The 23,554-nt window shown below is 31.0% G+C and overlaps 1 protein-coding gene across 1 annotated transcript in view; it reads right to left on the bottom strand.

Moving 5' to 3' along the window:
• The window catches only part of LOC134710274 (glypican-6-like), a 42,611-nt gene extending 23,202 nt beyond the window's left edge, over window positions 1–19,409 (bottom strand). Inside the window, exons 1-3 of the mRNA XM_063570563.1 lie at window positions 18,950–19,409; window positions 13,946–14,110; window positions 8,016–8,407 (exon numbers count right to left, since the gene is read on the bottom strand). Of these exons, the coding sequence (XP_063426633.1) occupies window positions 8,016–8,407; window positions 13,946–14,110; window positions 18,950–19,112 (720 nt within the window). The 5' untranslated portion in view covers window positions 19,113–19,409. The remainder of the gene's footprint in view (window positions 1–8,015; window positions 8,408–13,945; window positions 14,111–18,949) is intronic.
• Between the last annotated feature and the right edge of the window lie 4,145 nt (window positions 19,410–23,554).

Below are 23,554 nucleotides of genomic sequence, written 5' to 3'. Positions count from 1 at the left end.
ATTAATTATATATACAAATGTAGAATATTATATTTCAGGAAACATCATTGCTAGTACTTTGCCCTGCTACAGATGCATCGTCACAAACTGTTGATGTACAGACAAATGACAAAGAAGTGCAAACAATATACGAAAAAGAAGTTTTAAACGCCAAAATTGAAAACATGATTTTAAAAAACCAAATGCGAAATTGTGAAAGTAGACAGAATGATCAGCCAAATGAACAAAATGACACCACCCTATCATTAAAGGCAATTAAAGACAATGATGTTAAAATGAAATTATTCACAGGATTAACATATGCTCAGTTTTGCATTCTATTTAACTTTCTTGGCACTAGTGTTTACAATTTAACATACTGGGATGGGAAAAATGATGCAAAAGAAAGTTCAAGGAAAGGAAACAGAAAACTTGAACCGAAAGATGAGTTATTTCTGACTTTAGTAAGACTAAGAAGGGGTTACAGCATCGATACTATTTCACACTTTTTCGGAATTGCATCTTCTACAGTTAGCATAGTTTTTACAACATGGATTCAGCTACTGTATTGTCATTTTAATGAGTTGAGACATGACATGTTTCCAGAACGACAGCATTTTAAAGTTGGATTACCAAAAGTATTTAAAACTTTTAAAAATATACGTTGCACAATAGATTGCACTGAATTCTTTGTACAAATGCCAAGAGATTTCAAGAGACAAGGCAATTTATATTCCTCGTACAAGAACCATCATACCTATAAATGTTTGATTGGTATAGCACCTAACGGATCAATTGTTTATGTCTCAGACTTATTTGAGGGCTCAATAAGTGACCGAGCAATTATTGAGCAAAGTGGTTTTTTAGACTATATCAACCCAGGTGATTTGGTTCTTGCAGATAGGGGATTTACAATAAAGGACCTGCTTCTCAAACGCCAAGCCTTCTTGAATATACCACCATTTCTAGGAAAAAGAACAAAGTTTACTGCTCAAGAAGAGTTAACTACAAGACGAATAGCCAAAGCTCGTATACATGTTGAACGTGTCATAGAACGTGTGAAAAAATTTAAGTTATTGAGTGGAAATATACCTTTGTCATTGTCTCCAATTGCCAATCAATTAGTATTTGTTGCAAGTAGCCTAGTTAACTTTCAAGAACCTTTAGTTAAATGATAAAAATACATTGAACACTTTTTACATGTGCATGAGTGTATCCATATAAAATATATAATATAACATAAATAATCTATTTATTGACTTGAAGTATTACTGGTGTATTAATGTCTTTTAAAATAATAGGAAACAGTTTCCTAGGAACCCTCATTTCAAACAGCTCAGGGGCAATAACTCGTCGCCAAAGGGTTGTTATATTTCCTATCATACTAGTTATAAGCTGCTGGTCTCGTCTTATTCTCTCTACATTTGGCTTACCAAGAGATGACCATAACACAAAGTCACACCATTCAAGTCCTGTAACTGCAAGCTGGAGTTGAATTTGATAATAGTATGCATGGTGAGTTTTAAGTTCCAAAGAAGCATTCTCAGAGGTTGGGCGAGAGAAACACGCTGAATATAACTCGCTATTCAATATTTTTTTATCTTTCAGAGCCATAAATAAATCAGAAGGTGCCACTTTGCGAAATAGTTTTGGACATTTTAATTCAAGTAAACCATATTTCATATTTTCTTCTGGATCAAAAACAAGACCATCAGGTGAACATCCTATTTCTGGCCATAGTTTATTTATCCAGAAGCCTGTTTTTATGACTCTGAAATCTTGTATTTTTCCTGCCATATATTTTAAATAATCAGCTCTGGCTTGCTCTTCACTTTCAATACCATATACAGTGTCTGGTGTAGAAAATGTATGTAAAGCCCAGATGTTATATGAAATAAAGTTGAATAGTTTGCGTTTGGTAGAATCACAATACTGGGTTTCAGTGTTTAAGATATTTCCAAGATTGCTTGCTTGTTTTGATGTTGAGGCAGTGATCCGGAACCATCTATTGGATTTCCAAGTATCAGATTCTGATTGTTGTTCAGTATTTGGTATCATGTAGGCAGCTGTAGGGTACTGTTTACCTTCATCACGTAGATTATCAAACATGATCCAAAATAAACTTTCAAGCTGATCTACTCGTTCTTCTTCTAAACTATAATCTTCATATTGAGAGGAGAGCAAGGTTCCCCACATAGAGGGCTTGCTAGTTCTTAAAGAATTATATTGCATTTCCATTATAAAAGAATTTGTTGTCTCTTTGCTAATGTTTCTTTGGTTCTGTGGCCTAGGATCAAAAGTGCTCAGCTTTGTTGGTCTAGATTTATAGTATGAATATGCTGCTTCTGTTATTTTTGAAGGATTCTTGTTTGATTTTTTCCCCTGGTTCCATTCACATGGCTTACTTGTACACGCAGTTGCATCATAGCCTGATTCTTTACAGTGCTTATTCAACATTAACAGCAGTGCTGCTACATGGTTGCATCGTCCTAGGCAAGATGCTGGACAGGTACAACTTGCATCTAAAACAGCTCCACTAATTGATGACAATGTTATGTGCACAATTCTGTGCTCTTTTCTCATAGATGCATCAACTTTCCCCTTTATAAAATATAAGTCTGAACCCTTTGAATTGTCCATTATATTTGTCACACTTCCACTTTTGACATATTGTTCTCCTTTTGTGAGAGGCTTGGAAGTCATGTGTGACAAGTCCGTATCCTCCTGCTTCCCGTCTTCTCCTAAAAGGACAACGCTCTCCAGTAAATAATGGTATATGTGCCCATAATTAAAATTGACCGGTATGGGTCTAGACGGAAAAGTTTTCCATCCTAATACTGGTGGGATAGCAGGTTGATTTTTTTTTACACTTTCTGGTTTGACCTTTCCAAGTTTTATATCGTACCACTTCCCTTGATCAATGTTGATATCGATTTGATCTACCCTGCCGGAATTGATTACATCATTGCATCTGAAAACAAATAATTTACAATTTGAACCGTTTTATTTATATCAAACATGTCAAAGATAGAAAACAAATATTCTATTGATAGCTCGGCTTAAAATAGCTCACTTCATTCGGGGAAAAAAACATTTGTAAATAAAATTATAATGGGCGTAAATAACTTCTTGTCAATATTATTAGTCCTCCAATGAAATTTGATACACAAAAACGTTTGTCACCCGGTGAATCAATCATAAACTGTCATTGGCTCAGGTAAAGTGGTTTGTCAAATGACAAAAGAAATAGGCGTTGTTATTGAGGTCACTCACCTTTTAAGTAGTTCAGTTCGGTTTCCTGATGATTTAATACCTCTGCATTCTAACCATCGTTTAAGCTGCATATTGCTATAATCTTCTAATTTATTTATGTCAAGTTTAGCCCCTGGAATATCTTCAGCAGTCAGATCAATTTTTATAAAATCTCGTGTAGAAGCCATTATTATTGTTGATTGTTTGCATGAGCATCGACCACGTGACAGATATATACATATTCATTACCAATTAGTGACGTAGCGCACGATCTTTGCTATTGACATTTATTGACTTAAAAGTAAATCATTAATTAAATACAAAATTAACTTCTATAAACATGCATGTCCTCTAAGTAAAACACCATAAGATAAATTTATAATACTGAACTAAAAAACTTCATTATAAAATGTGTATTTCATTCTGATCAATTGGTAATAAAAGAAAATCTTGATTGTTACCACCACTATCCTAGTTATAAAATCAATAATTATTTTTTTGTTTTACTCCATGTGGGCTGGCACAAAGGGTGACTAATAATCAGAATGAACGTGTCTGCAATGACATTAACTGAGTAACTTCTCAACCAAAAACCAATATGAAACATGTGATATCATATTAAAGATATATTATATATTCAGCATAGTTTATTAAGATATGTTCTACCTTTCAGAACCCATTGCATAATCTAGCATATGGCTGCAATCGCTGCAACATATTGTCAAGACAAATTTAAGAACTTAAGAAAGACATGTCTGCTACGTCTGTTACCCACTTTACATTGTATCTACATACACCTTTATACAGATGCACCCATTCATAAGGACAATGCTTCTAAAGAGCTTTATTTGGAAGATCCCATTGATACAGTTATGAACTGATACTTCACATAGAATTTAAATACAGACATTTCATGATTTTGTTTGAGATAATATAGGGTAATTTTCATTAACATTTATGTGCAATTATGGTAAAGGCATCAAAGACATGAACTCTAAATTATTTATAATTCATAAGCCTTAAAAATCACTGTAAGCTAGACATGGGATGGTTTAGATAATTTTACAGATCCACACACAATGTTTCTAATAAAAACTTTGTCTGCTATTGTCTGGTCTAATCTTAGCCAAAACATACTCACACTACTACAAATGCTTGCCTATGAATTTGTAAAAACTTTTAGTCTCAGTTCTGTCATTAGTCTTGCCTCTAAATTTTGTAACTTTTTTGTTTTATCTTTTTATAAAAATCAATGAAATTATTATTTTTTTAAATTGTATTAAAAAGCTGCCCGACTCAAATAAGACCAGAGTATGACTACAAATGTTTTTATTATGCATACATCTGCTCTGCTTCTATCATTTTCAATAGGTTGTGCCTAAAGGGATGGTATGTGTTTTGTTGGAATGGTGTATCTCAAGATTTGTGCGAAATCACAACAAAATGAAACCAAAACAACTGTCTACCATGAGCTGACTAATTGGAAAAGTAACTCAGTCTGTCCCGTCATTTGGACTATTTAAACCTGTCTACAGATTTCAATATCCGATGCAATAACTGGAAAGATTTTGATATGACTGGGAGTAACTTACTTGAGTAGAGAACCAAATTGCATAACAATGCATGCCTCTATCCAGTTAAAGTTTAAGGAATCCTATTTTCAGTCAAGTGTATTCTTAACTTTTTTTGTGTTGTTATGAAATTTACATTCTATATGTACAATCAATTGTAATTTGTTTTCCTCAAGCTTTATACAATCTATGATGAATAAGATATATAAATAGGCTGATATAGTGTAAATGTTGTTCCTTTCAATCTAAGTACTTAATGGACTTGTTTTAGAGTTACAGTACCAAAATAAATGGATTTCAAGAGTACTTTTTGACACATTTAGTTCTTAAGTGTCTTATGTATAATATATTGCCACTCATTTACTTTTTGTACAAAGTTTTACATTTACACCATCAAAGATAAAATAATCTTAGCAAAAATTAAATAACTGCAAGTAAAACATGCAAATATGATAAAAGTGTTTTGAAACAGCCATTAAATCACTGCACCTCAAGCCATTTTGTATGAATAAAATATTACAATGTAATAAAATGTGAACTGAGTTCAACTGCTGCTTTCATGTTCCCTATTTAATGTCTACCTTCATCTATTGAAGAATTCAACCACTGTTTACAAATAAACAACTGTCATTTGGAAAAAACAAAACAAAACAACCAAAGTAAAACGTTAATGGGATTTGTGCTCTTGACACTGTTTTACACCATTCACTGCTACATGGGCAGTGAAATGATACATGTAGTAGAAAATAATTGTATAAACAATAACAAAACCATCGCCTAAGATCCATCCCCTTAAAACAAGTACCTCAATTGAGAATCTCTACCTGTAATGATAAGTCTTTTCTTCCAATGAGGAAGAATAGATAAGCAGAACCATGCATGAGAAAAAGACTCATTTATAAGAGCTTTTTCCTGATATTTTTACCAGTGAGGAAGTTCACATTGAAAGAATGACAATAATCTAAATCAATAGATCCTTCCTGAAATTTGTCGAAGTGCAAGAGGACATGTGGTCAAACTACAATGATTCATCAAACAGTCCACAGCAAGTCTAAGCTAAAATTTGGGGGAAACAATCTTATCTGTATCTATCTGTAAAATCAGGAAGAATAAGCAAATTTCCCTGTACATTGTTCTATTATTTAAAGCCTAATGTTTTTTTCCAAATTTTGTTATTTTTTTTTACTCTATAAACTTAAATGTTAGAATGTAAACAGGTACAAAATTTAAGTCTGAATCAGATAAAAATGTGGCAATATGTTTTTATTTGGATTATATATTAATTCCATAAAAGGGGATCAGACATTTTGTTTATCTAATGTTTGATTATCTATTTTTCAATGAGTGGCCAATATCTTTCTGCTTGACCAAAGAAGTGATAGCAGGGTAGCATAAAGGAATAAATGCTTAAGAACATGATCAAATTTAATTCCAAATCTTCCCAGAATTATCTCATCATGGTGTGATTTTTTTATAGGAACATTTATTTGAATGGGACTAGTATCCAGACACAGATATTCAGACAGACAAGCAAATGAACCTACTGACATAGAATAAAAGCATGTTTAGCTGATTAAACAAGTTTTATCCTAATTTCACAATATCGATGTTATCCAATGAATTTTCCAGCCTAATAAATTTGAAGTCTATGTTTTGGCAAGGCTTTTGTAAGCCTTAAAGTTGTTTAAATGCAAGGTATATATTATACTTAAGTATGCCTATCAATTTTCCAACCAGTATGACATGAACTTGAGGCAATTCATTTTTCACAATGAAGGTCAAAAACCTCAGTGAATTCTATTCCTTATCAATCTTTGTCCAGACTTCATAGGACAAGTTAGGGAAAGGTCCTTTGTGTCAAGAATACTTAATCTTTATTCTTCAGTAGTCTGTATACCTAGTCTTGTGGAGATATTTTCATCACAACTGCAGTGATTTCAACACGTTCATATAAGTAATTCTAAAGTTCTAAAGAAAAATATGACATGATTTTTTTGGTCGAAAATTTACCAGGCGTTTAATCACTGATCTATTTTTCAAAGGTCTAAAAATTACATGTGCACATGTTTTCAGCTAAATGAAACCAACTCTATTTTAATTTTTATCTTTTTTATGTTTTGTTTTGTATATTTCTGAAAAACTGCTGAAGAATAAAACAATGAACTTTGAAATTAGAATAAATGTTTTTCTACTGTAACAACATAATGAAATTTATGGTGTTTGCTAATGAATGTATCTTTGAACTTTAAAGGTTTAAGAAAATTTGGCTTGATTTACATGTCAGAGTCCAGGAGTCGATTTCCCAAAAAAAACTTACGACTAAGATTGGTCTTAAGTCATGAACAAATCAGTATACTTACGATCAATCTTAGTCGTAAGTTTTTTTGTGAAACAGACTCCAGGACTTTAGTATGGACTTATCTCACATATAAAGAGAACCGTAAACTGTGAATTTCTTGGATGAAGTTAGGATAAAGACTTTTTTCTGTAATAACAATGTTTTGTTTTCTTCCATACCCAAGTGTTCAAACAATTTCCCCAAGTTTGTAGCTTCACAGAAATGTGTTTCATAGAGCGTACCTGTGTGAAACACTGAGATAACTGGAGTCAATTGTATGTATTAGCTTAAGTAAACAAATGTAGGAAAACTGTAACCTATGCTGGCAACAGAGAAATGTTGTTTTATATCACAAAGTTCAGATACGGAAAACAGCAGAGTTGTGTTTGTATTTCACAGGGGTCAGGATGAACTTGTTTGCAGAAGTTTACAGCCTTCATGTTTTACTATTACCCAGGTATTACACTTCAAATAAAGATTGTGTATCAAATATATTAAAACGGTTGTGTATATGTTTGTGGCATCACAATCTCATAGTTCCCAATCATATATCTTTTTTTAATGATAAACTAAAATAATTAAACATGTAAACTCCAAATGTACATGGAACTGATGGGAAAATATCTTATCTAATGTTAGCGTTTTCGTTTGGATGTGAAAAAGAAAAGAGTTATATGTTTTATATTATTTCATACATGTGATACAGTCAAAATTTTAACTGAGAATTATGCAGCAAAAAAAATAAATAAAAAAACTTTCTTAAGAGAAATTGGATGCAAGTCCATTTCTTCACATCAGTCTTAAACTAATCAAAACTCTATATCTAAGGGTCATGAGGTGAGTAAACTACAATATTCTATTCTTAAATGTAATACCTTTGCAACTTCTAGAATGACATCTCTACCAATGGCCAAACCTTGCACAAACGTCCTCGCAGCAATAAAAGATCGCCTTACTTGGCTGGATAATTTTTGAGGCACAGCTCCAAAAGGTTTCAACTGGTCCATTTTGCTAGTCACACACTTAAGATAAACATCATCAAACTTATGTTGAACATTTAATAACTGGAACATTCGCCGCAATAAGTTTTCGAAAAATTTGTCTAATGTGGAAGTAAGGCTTTTGTCTGTTCCTTTATAATACTTGAGTAAATCTTCAAATAATTGTGTAAATATTTCTGCATTTTCTCTATAAAGTAACCCATATGTTTTAACAAACATTTCATGTAAGTCTTTCTTGGCATTGTGTAATAATTCTGTAAAAAATTCTGAAAAAGAACAAAAGAATTAATTATAAATGTGCAGTACAAACAGGGTATTACTAACCTTTATGGCAGGATTTTTTTGTACCAGTGAGTGAGTGCTGGTGACTGTTGCTAGTTCAGTTTGAAACTGCTGTACACATTTATTCACTAAATTATGTAAACAGTTGTGTATATAATACCCTGTTAAAGTCATTACATTTTTATTTTGAAACCCCCAGCCTTCAAAGTCCAATGATATGCATGTTTTCAAAGTGAAATTTACTACTAGCATAGACTGTTTTATAACTTAATGCAAAGAAAGGACGAAGATATGAACAAGTTCAGGTGTTATAAATGTAAATTAAAATGAATCCATTTTTAATGCTTAAATTGACCATTTAAAATGTTTAACTTAACTTCTTTAAAGTATATATATTAACTTGAAAGACTGAGTTTATCAAACAGACATAAAAGACTGAGTAATAGCTATGCATTATAACTGTCCTATATTACTTAAGCTAAAAGCTTTTATTGCAAGTATTTTATTGAGTCTTTGCTAGCTTTTATCTACGTACAATATGTTTCCTTATAAAGGAACTAAACAGTAGCTTTTCAATCTTGAACATTATACTTTCCCCCAGTGAAATTCTAAGACTCATATATATCTATTCAACATTAAAGTACACGTAACAATGATCTGTATTATCTTTAGGCATTCAGAATGTTTTCATTTCAATTTCATTCAGATATTTACGATTGTTCATCTTTGATTTATTTTTGCACTTTGATGTACTTTTCATTGATCTACCTTATGCACATTTCTGATCTGGCAGCTACAATAAAAACATGTTTTTGATATCATTTGAGATAGCCTATCAAAATGCATTACTTGAGTAACAGGCTTTCAAAGCAAACAAAATATATGACGCAGATCAAATTCAAATTGATCTGGCCATATAATTTATTCTCTTCATCTCACAAACTAAGTTTCAAATTTTTATGAAAGTAATATATTAACTCAGTACATTGTATAAATGCATACTAATGCATACCAGTTGCCTATTGAATTAGAAGAATATACATACATTTAAGCTCTGTCATATTTACATAAATAATATAAGGTTGTCCTTCCACTTATAGGAAACCTTTAAGCATGACAAATTGAAATCAGGGGTTAAGATTCTCATTTTCTGGTAATACAATGAAGAGATTGTCCGACTGATGAAAATCCTCAACTCTCATTCAGGAATTATAAATATTAAAATGAATTATAAAAAGCCAATACACATATGTTGAAGAATGTAGCCAGCAGTGATATCCTCCTTAACTTACTAAGATATCAAATTTATGTACAAAAGTGTCAGTTCTCAGGTTACATTTACATCATGTTAAGTACATTGAAGAAAAAAATATTTTATCAATGGAAAATGAATGAACATTCCATAGTTTAAAATTTGGATAAATATATATAATAATACACATATGATTAGTTGGCAAAAAAATTGATAAACTCACTTGCTTTAACTCCAACATTTGTCTAAAGGTCACAGATTTTTAACTTTAGGTTTGAATTGGAAGTTGCATTATTGATCTATACCCTGCTTATAATTTAACAGTTTTGAAATAAAGAAATTTTTAGTTCTGACTACTTTGAAATTATCGTGAAAACTGAGATGATTCACAATAAAAACCTCCCATTTCAAATTTCAACATCTTTATTAGTATTCAGCATTTCCTGAATTCTCAATAATCAATATTACATTTGTGTCCATGCCATAATATGGAATAATTACAATAATAAATACAACCAAAGATTCTGAATTAACAGAGCAATTTACATTTTGTACATAAAACATTAGCCATTAGTGGTATGGAAGAAAGGAAAATGTCAATGCACATGTATATGAACATCTTGGAGAACATAATTTTTCTTATATTAACATATGGTAACTGTTTCAAATGTACAATGTACATGTACATGTACAAAAATGTAATGGTATGTATACTCATTCAATGAATAATTGTACGAACGTCATGTACATGTAACCATGACAGTGTATCAACCGAAGTTCTTTGAAAATCCTGTGGTCAACCAGAGTGTCATTTTTATCATTAATATTACATTACTCAGACAATGTCCACCTTTATTGACTTGTGAATGTAACAGATGACCATTATATGAGATCATGATTTCTAATCGATAGACATTTATTATAAGTTACTAATGTAACAGCTTTTAACAAAAAAATCTCTCCTTAATTACTACATTTATTTATCTGTCTGCACGTCTAAGCCAGATTACAATTACAGATGTAGAAGCCAGTAACTCTGTCATGGGTCTTCCACGGCTGTCTTTTCATAATGGCACCAAACCGTAAGAAAATTTACAGATTTTTTGGCATTGGGATTTTTACAGATGATGTTGGTGTTAGAAAGTTTGGCCTCGTTTCATACAATATGACTGTTAATTAGTTTTCCACCCTACTATCAGACATAATCATTTCCATTAACAGTTTGGTATTGCACAAAACCATTTTGCTGATTATTTTTCTCAGACTTGGAGTTGATTAGCTGAAGACAAGTGAGGATAATTCACTTGCGACAACATTGGCGATAATCAACGATTTTTCCTTGATACATTTTTATTCCATTCTCTGAATGGATGTCAGATAATCACAAAGATGGCTAGGTATCCTAATCCTATTGTCAACATGGTTTATAGAAATATGCATCTTTGATGAAGACATGATCTATTATTTATTTATCTATCTTATTAATTAACAATCCTCAATAACACTTTCAACATCAAACAAAACCTTATTGATTAGATAAGACACAAAGAAGGTCCAAAGATTTTTCTATATAATAAGGTTATTAAAGTGATAAACATAACACCTTCAATCGGGTTCAGATTTTCTCATTATTTTGAAAATGTTAAGAAAAATTTCAAAGGGATTAACACAGTATTATATGTCTCTATTAAAAGCTTTATAACTGGGTACATTTCATAGGTTCAGTGTAAATATGGTTTAACAGAAGTAATAGTGAGGAGTTTCATTATATATACACCAATCATTGCAACAAATAAAACAAATTTTGTTGCATACTATTCTTGTAGAACATGTACCGGTACATGTATATGTTACAGTAAATAGGTGAAATTAGGAATTACACGTAATTACTAAACGTTTCAGTAAATACCTGTAATTACTAGCCCATTTAGTAATTACATGTATTTACTAGTTGTTTCAGTGATTACTGGTAATCACTGATTATTTTGGTCATTTTTACAGCTATTTACTAACTTGATGTTTTTGTTTTAAAATTAAAAACATAATTCAAGATACCAAATAAGAAAGTAAAGGGATAGGGATTTTAAGGGAGCTTACTTAAGGATGTAGGAATATAAGGCACATCAAAAGTGCATACTCTTTAGTGTTTGTGAATTGAAACTGGAAAATGGTTGTTTTATAGGTTTTGAAACTCTGTAAATATATGCATGCAAGACAATGATATCTATCTCAAATTGATTTTCATAATTTGGTTAAACTAAAATCTCCATCTTGCACTGTGTTTTAAAACTTTAAAATAACTTTCTCCAAATATCCTGGATTTCTACAGAAGCAAAATTTTTAAGAGTAAAAAGTTAATATCCAAAAGTAGAGGTTGTAAAAAGAATCATTTTGTTTTTGTATATTACTTATAAATGGACTAGTCTAGGAGTTTTTTCCTCAGTTAACGTTTCATACACTTTGCAGCTAAAGTTTTTAAAACATTAGGTTTAATAAACCATCCTGGATTTTTACCTTATTTTGACAGAAGCTTCTTACAGTACTAGTCAAAAGATAGTATCTAGAGGATTTTTTTTTATATTTTTTCCTCATTTTTGTTGAGCCTGCGATTAACAGCAAAAGTAGGCTATTTGTTCTACAAAACCCTTACAACTTTAATAGCTTAATACATCATACTGGCGCATCTTCAGCTAGAGGTTGAGGTTGAATTGAAGGTCACATGCATACGTATTCAATGAGGTCCAAATATTTACTCGCAAGAGCACAACTCATCAACCTTGTTTCTCAGCTATTTTAACAAATTATAACCAGATTGGCTGCTAACAGTGAATTATAATTTCACTATATCATTGTTATTAATGATTTAACAACAAAAAATATATATTAAAATTTTTATATATCTCGAAGCTTATGCACATAACAGTTCATACCAGTTCTTAAACTACATAACGTTGTCTTATCTGTATAAGGTAGTAAGTCTAAATATTCTTAAAATTCAAATTTTTTTTCAAAAAATTTAAACATTATGCTTTTATTAGAAGAATTTTCCATTTCTGATTTCCATGTCTGCTGAAATTGGTCAAAAATTATCTGTTTAATGCTCAACTTGAACCATTTTGGATTCAAATTAAAGTTACTCGGATTTAACCAAATATTTGAAAGTCCATATCTATTCAAGATATTTTTTTATAGAAATCAACCATTCAAAATTTACTGTACTGTACTATAACTGATCTTTTAGTTAGTATTACCATAACTTTTGATCACCTGACCATAATACAACATTGTTTTAGCAGTCAGTAAATAGTTGTAAAAAATCATTTTAAAATTAGTAATTACTGGTAATAACTGGGCCGTTTCAGGAATTACTTGTATTAACTAAGCGCATCAGGGATTACCTGTAATTCCTAAATTTTAGTAATTACATGTAATTCCTAATTTCACCTATTTACTGTAACATATATATCAGTTAGAAATATTGACCTTAGAACTAGAGCTTGAAAAGACAGAAAATTGGTTTACACATAAGTGACCTGCTTAAATTACTGTATGTACTAAAGAAGGCTGCAATATGATAAAAGAGGAAACGAATGAGCTCCCTCTTTTCCAGATGCAAGAATTAAAGTGAATACTTATGTGCCTATATGTGTATAATTTGACTCTGGTTTATGGACATTTTTTTTGCTTGATATTTAGTACATGTATGTCTATATAGACACTACCTATATATAGTTTATATTAAAAAGACTTAAATACATTGACCTTTTTTGTTTTGTATATGCTGCTGTTTCATTGAAGAATACCTCACTACTTTAAATCAATATCTACCTGATTCTTGTTAATGTCAGGATTTTCTAGATCTACGCAAATTAGAAATAAAGATGAGAAACAGACTGTTTGAAGGCTGGTTTAGTACAATGTATGAACTATATTCTGATAGGGTCAGCATTTTCTCCATCAATAGTTAATGAAGTGGAACATCTGAGTGTCTGATGCTTCAACATGTTAAAGCTAACATTAGAATAAAAATTTTGTCAATCAATCAACAAAGATCAGGGAGAACTGAAAATAGCCAAAGGATTCATTTTCAAAGATACATTCATATCAAAACCATGTTTCTCTGATTTTGACACTCATATTTTATGATGCTCAGGTCAGTCAGGATTTAGAAATGATTCAAGCATTCATTATCTACCAGTTTCCCACGAGTATCTTCTTTACAGACAAGACTGTTGTCTTTTTCTTGCCTAAAAAACACCCAAGAACTTACCATCAAATTTTCTTGTTCTTGATACAAAAGTACTCTGTACATATCTAAACGACTGGTCTACTAAACTATCATATTCCTTGGCACTTAATTCACGTAATTTAATTTCCATGTCTCTTGTACAACATGTGTACCCATCTCCACGTGGACACACCTCTAAATGGTCTCCTGAAATCACACAATAGTTTATGTCAAAAATTTCAGTTACAAATGTACAGACAGTATCTTTCTTTATTATTATAGTTGATATTAGAGTTCCTGTATATGTACATGTATGTTAAACAGTTAAGTTAAGCTTACCCCAATCATAATGGAATAGATTATGATTCAATGTGAAACTCATCAAAAATATGTTAGATAATATTTCAATGCAAATGTTATATGTTCATTATATACGACTCATAAATACAGAAGACATGCAAGACACTGTTCATTATTTCAACTGTTTAAATCTAAATGTACAAAAAGCTAGGGTTCACGCAAAAAAAACCATAGAGGGCTTAAGGTATAGCAAAATGAATAAAAAAATAAAAATAATTGGTACTCATTTTAATTGTAATTAATACTTTTTTTTTGTATGAGATACAGTACATGATTGGGAAATTTAATAAAACCTCACAAAGAGGCAAAAATTTCAATATTAAAAGTGCCAGAAACTACCTCAAGAATTACCCCTCCCCTCCCCAAGTGTTTGGACTTCTACAATTACAATTTTAACCTCAAGTCAAATTCTTCGCTCTAATTTTCACCTTAAAACAGTACCACCTAGTGTAGAACCCTATTAATTAAAATTCTCCTTATTTTGTCATAATTAATTTATCGTTAGGCAAAAACTTCTTAAGCAATGCATTACATGTCTAATGAAAAAATGCATCCCATTTGAAATAGTGCATACCACCAGTTAATGTACATGTAATTAATTGTCTTTCTTTTTTCACAACTATGCAGATGAAACATGAATTACTACACCATGGAAACTCTTTACCTGAGTAATATACAGCATACAAAGTAGAGTTGTAACAATATACAAAATGTAACAGGATTATTTTCTTGCAATTAACAATCACACATCTTTGATAAGGTTCTAATTACTTTACAATTAACAAATTGATTGACCAAATATACATGTATCTTCATCAATCAATGCCTGGGGCTAATCTTTTAGACACCTGATAAGTTTCAGTGATCACAGATAACTTCCGACATTTCTATCAATTTCTGTTCTCAGGTTATAAACTGATAATTTATCTTCAAAACAATGAAAATTATTTCACTTATTTGTGATTCATAATTTGACAATTGTCTAGCTATATAACTTTCCTTTGTTCAAACTATAAAGTAATTTTGTATGATGTGAAACCATTTATGTTCCCTATGGCTATTTTAAATCATTATAACTGCAAAAATAATTTTTGCCTGATCTTGTATACATACATGTATGTGTAACCTTAAAAACTTTACACATCAATATGAAATTAAGAAAGGAACTAGGGAATGTGTCAAAGCGACAACATGTACATAGCAAAAAAATGTGATAATGAAATTTTGTGCTGTCCTTAAGTAAAGTGTATCTTATATAAACTGATACAATGTTTTAATTTATGGATAAGGTATAGGTATTTCATTTCAACTCGCATGCTTCTGTTTCATTCAACCTTGTTAAATAATGGCAAAAAAATAAACCTATAAATTTTATTTTAATAGACTAGACACAAATTTAACTTTAAAATGTTAAATTTAAATGTTTTACAGCAGGTCAACAAGTAAACTGGAATCATTTAAATGCCCTTTTGCTAAAGAAAATGATTTTAAATTTTTAACAGCTAGTGAAGCGAAAAATTGTCTGCAAATGAGAAATTGTAAAAAGGCGATCTTGTCTTGTGATCATCTCATGAGGTCTGTCAAATACTATAGATAAGGATCTAGGGATAATCCACCTTCAGGGAATTTTGACAAGTTCACAATCACTAGTCATAGTGTGACAAAATAATTACTAAATCTCTAACAAAGCTAGGTACAATAATTACATGTAATACCATTTAACAGTTTTTTTCAGTAAATAGCCTTAAGTCATCGTAGATCACATGACACTCAGGGGTAATTTTTTGTAAGGGATCAATTTATTATTTGAAATAACTGTAAGGTAATCAGGCAAACACTTTACAAGTCAAACTAAGAAAAATATTTAGTGACTTAATCCTTCTTTTTAAGTGCTAAAGCTTTGATCTAGTATAAATAAGGATTTTTAGTATGTTTTTGTAAGGTTATTGCAATCTTAAATGTGTGAGATTTGACAATTTACTGTTTACTTCCAAAGGATAAATATAAGACAATCCATACTTATACTAAGGTGTCACAGAATATGTAAACATGAAGTGATATGACATCCAAATGTTTTTTGCAAATCATGACAATTCTGTGTGATGCACAATCTAAGTTTTTCAACACACATTGCATACTAATTTTGTAATATAATTTGTATCTCTGCAGGACATGTAACCCAACCCAATCCTACATTGTGTATCTTCAGTTTTTATCTGTGGAGGAATTTCTTTGAAAAATATCCAAAAAGTATTTAATTGCAATCCATCATACATTTTGTACATGTGAAAATAGCTTTCAAGTTCAGTGACAATCATCAAGTTTATAAAAGTTGAACAGTGCTAACCTACACTGAAGGTTAACACATTTTATCTTGTAAGACAAAAAATATATACCTTGAATTTGAATGTTCTTAATATAAGCTTCTATTGCTACCTCTTTCCCTTATTTACCACAAAAAAAATATATTGTTGCATCAGAAAATACTTGGCGCCATATTGGTTCTAGTTTCAATTTACTGCTTAAACATGTTGGTTAATTGTTAACTATTTTTCTGAATAAAAGCTTAATATTTCCAGTACTTTGTCAAAACTTTAAAAAAATTAAATAAGATGGCTGATCATGTGGCAGTTTTAGGAACACAAGACCATGAAGACAGTACACGAGAAACTAAGTTAATTCTTTGCCTAAATCACAAAGGTATTTTTTACAGGGTCATCACATATCCACTTTAGTTCATAACAGCAGGTGCCCTCAGTGAATTAAACATGTCAGATATGTGACCTGTAATTATCACATGTGTTATTCAATCAAATGGTGTCCCATAAAAGGTTCACATAATAAGTGTTACATTTTTAACCACCATCACTTTACTGAATGAATAACAAGGGCCATGATACTGTCAATATCAGGTGATAACAAATACAAAATGTTAATTCATATCATGTGAAAACTTACATAGGTAATCAGCTTTATATTCAAAATACCAACAATTTATGCAAAAATGTTTTTCGCACAAAAGCTGACTTCTAAACTACAGGAACAAAAAATGTCTCAGTTTTCAGGTGGCTTTGTAAGACATGAACAATATAAACCTAAACTGTTTAGCAATTAAGGAACTTTTAATTAATATAAAACAATTTTAAAGCTGTGTAATGTGTAAAAAACACTGAAAATTTTGGGAGGCATATGCTTTAGTTTCCTTTATAGCTATATATCTAGATCTAGAGTGAAAAGTTCTTCTGCATGTTCATCTGTTAATTTATGTTCATCCCACAGTATATTCATAGTCTACAAATGTACATGTACAAAAGCAGAAATTCAGCATTACATGTATACCAAATTCATAACTTAGTTTCAGAAATACTTTAAAATTCTTTCAGATTAAACACAATTGGTCATTATCTAGACCACTGACCAGCGATTAGACAAATTTACATGTAGTAAGAAAATGATTTACGATTTAGCCAGGGGTAAACAACACAAGGGTAGTGTTTGATGTTGTTGATTTACTCACTTTTTCATGGAAATTTAATGTGCTGATTACTGACCTTTTATTGTACTTTATTGTAAAAGTGATTAATACTATAATTTGTACCTGTCCAACTTAAATGGTCACTAGTCGTAAATGGCTTTACACTATAACCAATACTCAAATTAGCAAGATAAAGGCCAAGGCTCAATTTAACAAGAATGTATATAACGTAGCTAATTATGTGTTTGTGCACTCTGTACAACATGTGTGATCATTTTAAACATGCATGAACAATGCACATTTAAAGATACATGCAAATGGGTTATATTGGCATGGGACTTGCCAAAACAATAGCCTCATACACTGAAGAATGCAAAAATGGGGGAACTTAACATTATCTTTAAAAGAAATTTTAAATTTTCAAGATTTCAAAACTAATTGAAAAGGCAACAATTTTTTTTTCGCTTTTAAATAATGAAATTCTTAACGTTACATGTAAAAGCTAAGGTAGTAAAGAAGACTAAAAATCTCTTATTTGATTTATTAAACCAATTATGTTGTAATGATATATAATAGCTATAGACATGATAGACAATAATTGGAACAGAGGCATTATAACAATAACTTTTGATTTACTAAAACAGGTTATTTTATATACTTGTTAAATATAACCCATCCTAAAATAAGAATTAATTGCACTCTCTGGGAAGATAAGATTTTGACCATTTTCCTTTCAGACTTTTAATGATATCTTGAGACACATAAAGAGGATTAACATTATACTATATATCCTTTCATGTAAAAAAAAAAGTTTGCTGTAGGGGAAACCTTCTTTTATTTTAATTGTCCACTTACACCCAACTAGGATTGCCCACGGAACATATAGATCTTCAAAAATTACAATTATTTTAATGTTAAGACTTATAAGTACTTATGAAATAGTGGCATTGTATACTCACCTCATGTAGATCTACATTTAATAATGAAATGTATTTGTTTTTATGTACTATACTTTGAAACTAAATGAGAAAAACATATTTAAGTGTAATATTAATAAAGAAATACATTGGTTCAAGATGTATGATACTAGTCAATGATTTGTTTACTTTGTTTGAAATCTGGTCTTTGTGAGTGTAAATGTTAGCAATGCTGTCGATGTTAATTCGGTCTAAATTTTGTGGAATGAATGAATGAAAACACGTGTTTTGTACCTGATATTGCCTGGATGGGAACTTCATTTTCATTTCCTCCTTTTTCTGTGTAGGCTCTTTTCACCTCAATACAAGGTAAACTGTTCAAACAATTAGCACACGCGATAAAAAACGTCAGTACACACCAACACAACCCTTGATTTACTGTCAGTTTGGCGGCCATTATATTTTTCTTCCGACAAAAACAAAAGATTTCTGTATATTCACCTTACATTTGAACAGAAAGTACCCAATATTAATATTTAAACATAAAGAAAATCACTGATTATTATCCATTAATTTGAATATTTATGTAGTAATCCACATTTTAAGTCGAATCATTATCCCGTTACTCAGTTGTGATGATCATCTTCCATATCTGTTTACCAGTCTGCTGTTCCGTTGACCTCCCCCGGCAATATGTACACAAATAGCCACTAGGAGCTGTCAAAACAATCAGAATTGATATGTCAATTTTAATTTGATCACCAAAAGATAAAAAAGTGAACAAACAAAGACAAATGGAAATATTGTTTTTTTGATTCTTCGATAAAAAGTTAAATATTTGAAACTATAAAATTGGGGTATCAATTGGAACAGCTCGACTTCCTTCTCAATGAGTGCATTAAAACAGCTGATGTGATTGGTTGTTTCACAAGTAGTGGCATATATTAATTATAAAATATTAGGTCATCGGTGCCAAGTTATATAAAAAGGGAGTAAAGTGTCAGATTAGATAAATGAAAAAAACTTTAAAAAAGCTAAAAATTACGTGATTTTTTTCCATTGCTTAAATCAGAGGGAAAAAAATCATTTTAAAACTTTTTGAACTCGAAAAAACTAAAATCCCTGAAAACGTTAACTGAATAGAAGTTTCCATAATATCTTTATTTAGACAGCTAAATCTAAAGAAATATATGAATAAAAGTGAATAATAAAAAGAGAAAGGTAAAGGGAGAAAATATGACCCAACGACAGGAACATCATGGCACACCTAATCAAAATATATATATCAATTTTTACCTTTTACAGATTCCAACTTAAAATTAAAATCCTTAATAAATGACCATATTTATCTACTGACTTGGAAGAGCCTGTTTTGGATACATTCACTCATTCTGATGTCGAGAAATAAACTCTTTAATCATTATATCCTTTTAAGGTTCGTGACCTTGTAACTACAATCACAAATCAAATCTGTAATGCATAAATGTATAAAGATTGAAATTGATACATGTATGTTATATGAATAATATATAATTAAATAGATAAATACACAAACACCACATAAGAGAAATGTTTTTCTTCTTCTTCTCCACTAGATAATCCTAAATATTCAAACAGATTAGTCGATGCCAAAATATCAAGTTTCCATTTTAATAAGAGCTCTTGAATGTTTAGTAGCACTGTGCGTTCTTAACCAGTATGGTTTTAATATTCACAAGAAAACATTTCATTAGTAAATACTAATAAAGCCGGGTTAATATTTAACCAGAGACATAGTGCTCTGATTTAACTAACATTTTCATCTGAATACGCCAAGCGAAGAGGATTGGCCGGTCAAAGGGGTATTTTGTAAAAACAAGTTCACAAACAGTAATAAATAATAATGCAAAAAGTAAAATCACAAAAATACTGACCTCCCCGGAAGAAAATTCAAAACGGAAAGTCCGTAATCAAATGTCAAAATCAAATAATAAAACACATCAAATGAATGGACAGCAACTGTCATGTTCCCGAATTGGTACAAGCATTTTCACCACTCGACCAAACCCGTAAAAGCACATACATATCATTGTTTTCCACTATAGATGTATTTTGAAGGTTCTGTATCCGCCACTGAAAATTTCAGTGGCGGATTCAGAACCTTTCATAAGGAAAGGCCTAATGACTTCATTAGGAAAGGCCTAATGACTGCTGACTGATCTAAAAGGGGGGCAGACTCCAGTCATGCTTCATGTAGTGATTCCCTTAATAACTGGCATGATTTTTTTCCACAAAGGGGGCCTCTGGATCAGCATATGGTTTGTCTGAAGCATAATAACATTAACTATTCGTAACAACAAAAACTTATATGCAAAGGGAGTTAACTGTTTTAATTCTGAATTGTATATGAGTTGCAACTGATATCTTATATATGTTTTAATATTTTTTCCGACTCATAAGAGACACGTCAAAACTTTGACAATGACCTGACACAAGAAAGATTATGGTCACAAATTTAGACAGTTGATGTATTAAAGTTATGTGTTCTATTAACGAAATATAGCGTTAATCACTTAATTTATTTCGTTTAAACAAAGTGAAGTGCGAACGTAACCTAATCTAACATGTCAACATATTTTGCTACTGGCCGTATATGTCACACGAGAACATGCCAATATTCCGTAATCACGAAAAGCTGTTGATCCGAAAAGTACACGCAAAAAACCCCAACCCAAACAAACAAAAAAACTCAATAAAAACTCAATAACAACAAAAACTGGACATGAATCAACGGAAACAGTTTTTTTTTTGGTTTCTGTATGTGTATGAAAAAAATGTTGCTTCTATGTGAATCTTGCGTGATGAGTTTTTTCCTTTATATTTTATTCAAGTGTTGAACCTCATTATGTTAACAACAAATAAGATCGGCACAGGCACAGATGTTTCTTGGATTGAAGAAAACATATGCTAAAAAGTTAGTGCCCATTACAGACAAAAAACAAAATGCAAGATATGCCCATCTCATACCAATTCCACTAGTGGTTCCAGGAAAGGGAGATCCCAAAATAACTAATGGTCATTATTCACAAAAAGACTGAAGAAGAATAAAGCCTTGCCTTATAGCATGTAATCCTGCTCGGATCTTTAATACAAGAAATCAGTTTGAGACTTTTTCCTTCATTGGAACTTTCAGATGTTTGTGCTGAAAACTCTATTTCTTTGAGACGTGTCGTAAAATCTTATTCGAAATGGAGGACAAGGTTGTTTTTTTAATGTTGATTTTGTGATAAAAACAGATGTGAATTTGATAGATATGCCTGAAGAAAAGCAGGACAAGCGTGTAATAGTCGATGCCATACAAATTTAGTTTGTAAATAAAATGTTTATTTTCAAATTATTATGCATAATATTTTACTTCATTCATACAATCGACGATTGTACGCATAAAAATAGTTTCAATGACAATTTCATTTTATTTCATATTTTCAACCTAAAAACAAATGCTGAAACAATCTGATAAAAAGTATCATCATTTTTCATTTAATATTTTATCATCAGCGTCATCAACCCGCCCTTGTGGGCTCGCTTGATAATATTAATATTGATAAACTCAGTATCAAAAAGGGCTCGCTTGATATTATTACTGATAAAGTCAATATTAAAAACAAACATCAATTATTCTATATATATTTTGCTTATCATTTAATTCTGGGCACAGGACATTTGCGCTTTTTTACCTATAAAATGATAGGACATTTGCGCTTCAAATACTATGGACATTTGCGCTTTTAATTTTGATTAACATGTATTAAACTGACCGGACATTTGCGCTTTTTACCTATAGTCGACTACCTGTAATCTTAATGAGAAGAATATTATGGGGCTGAACAGCCATCATACAGTAGGCGTACAGCAAATGGTCCAGAATCCTTCCATGCTCACTACAATGCACAGTTTTACATGACTCATTCTGCCATTTTCATATTTTTGAAGAGCATTATTGAACAACAGCCAGTAAATTATATTAAGATTCGGTACATTGACGAACAGGCTCCTCAATCAAGACCCTTTATTTGAGATGTGGGCTTAGTACCAATCAGGACAGATAACAAGAGCAAAATTTGTTCACTCATTGGGCTTCAAATATCAAGCTAGAACTGACCTGTAATTGTGATGACAGTACTTGATTTAATTTCTTAAGAAAGTTTCCTTTCAGCTGTACATAAACTTTTTAACATATATCAACAATGTGCTATGACCTGAATGTGCTATGAAATGATTTTTAAAACTTTTAACCATAATGAATCACGTTAACTCTGCCAGGTCAAACCCGGATAAAAGATTGGGAATTCATAGATATAAAAAAAAGCGCAAATAGATATAGGAAGATGTGGTGTGAGTGCCAATGAGACAACTCTCCATCCAAATAACAATTTAAAAAGTAAACCATTATAGGTTAAAGTACGGCCTTCAACACGGAGCCTTGGCTCACACCGAACAACAAGCTATAAGAGGCCCCAAAATTATTAGTGTAAAACCATTCAAACAGGAAAACGAACGGTCTAATCAATGTCTATTTTTTTTAAAGCGCAAATGTCCTATGTTTTGAAGCGCAAGTGTCCACAAAAAAAAAGCGCAAATGTCCTATGAAAAAGCGCAAACGTCCCACACGTGCCGTTAATTCTATTGTGCTAATTATTTAATTATATCGTGTTTAACTGACATTTCAACATTTCTATGTCTATCATATTTATATATTATGTCTAACGTTTTAACATATTAAGGTTATTATTTTGTTATATTAAGATCAGCTTACTTAAGATTTTTAATTAAGGCTTATAGTTTTGCATGCTAGACAGTTGAAGCAAAGAGCGAAAATAAAGTATGAATTTGAAGAGCATCTAGGACGCAACCATCTGA

The sequence above is a fragment of the Mytilus trossulus genome, chromosome 3, assembly GCF_036588685.1.
Source record: "Mytilus trossulus isolate FHL-02 chromosome 3, PNRI_Mtr1.1.1.hap1, whole genome shotgun sequence".
NCBI classification, from domain to species: Eukaryota; Metazoa; Mollusca; class Bivalvia; order Mytilida; family Mytilidae; genus Mytilus; species Mytilus trossulus.
The sequence above is the reverse complement of the archived record's forward strand: the minus strand, read 5'-3'. Positions and strand labels throughout refer to the sequence as shown.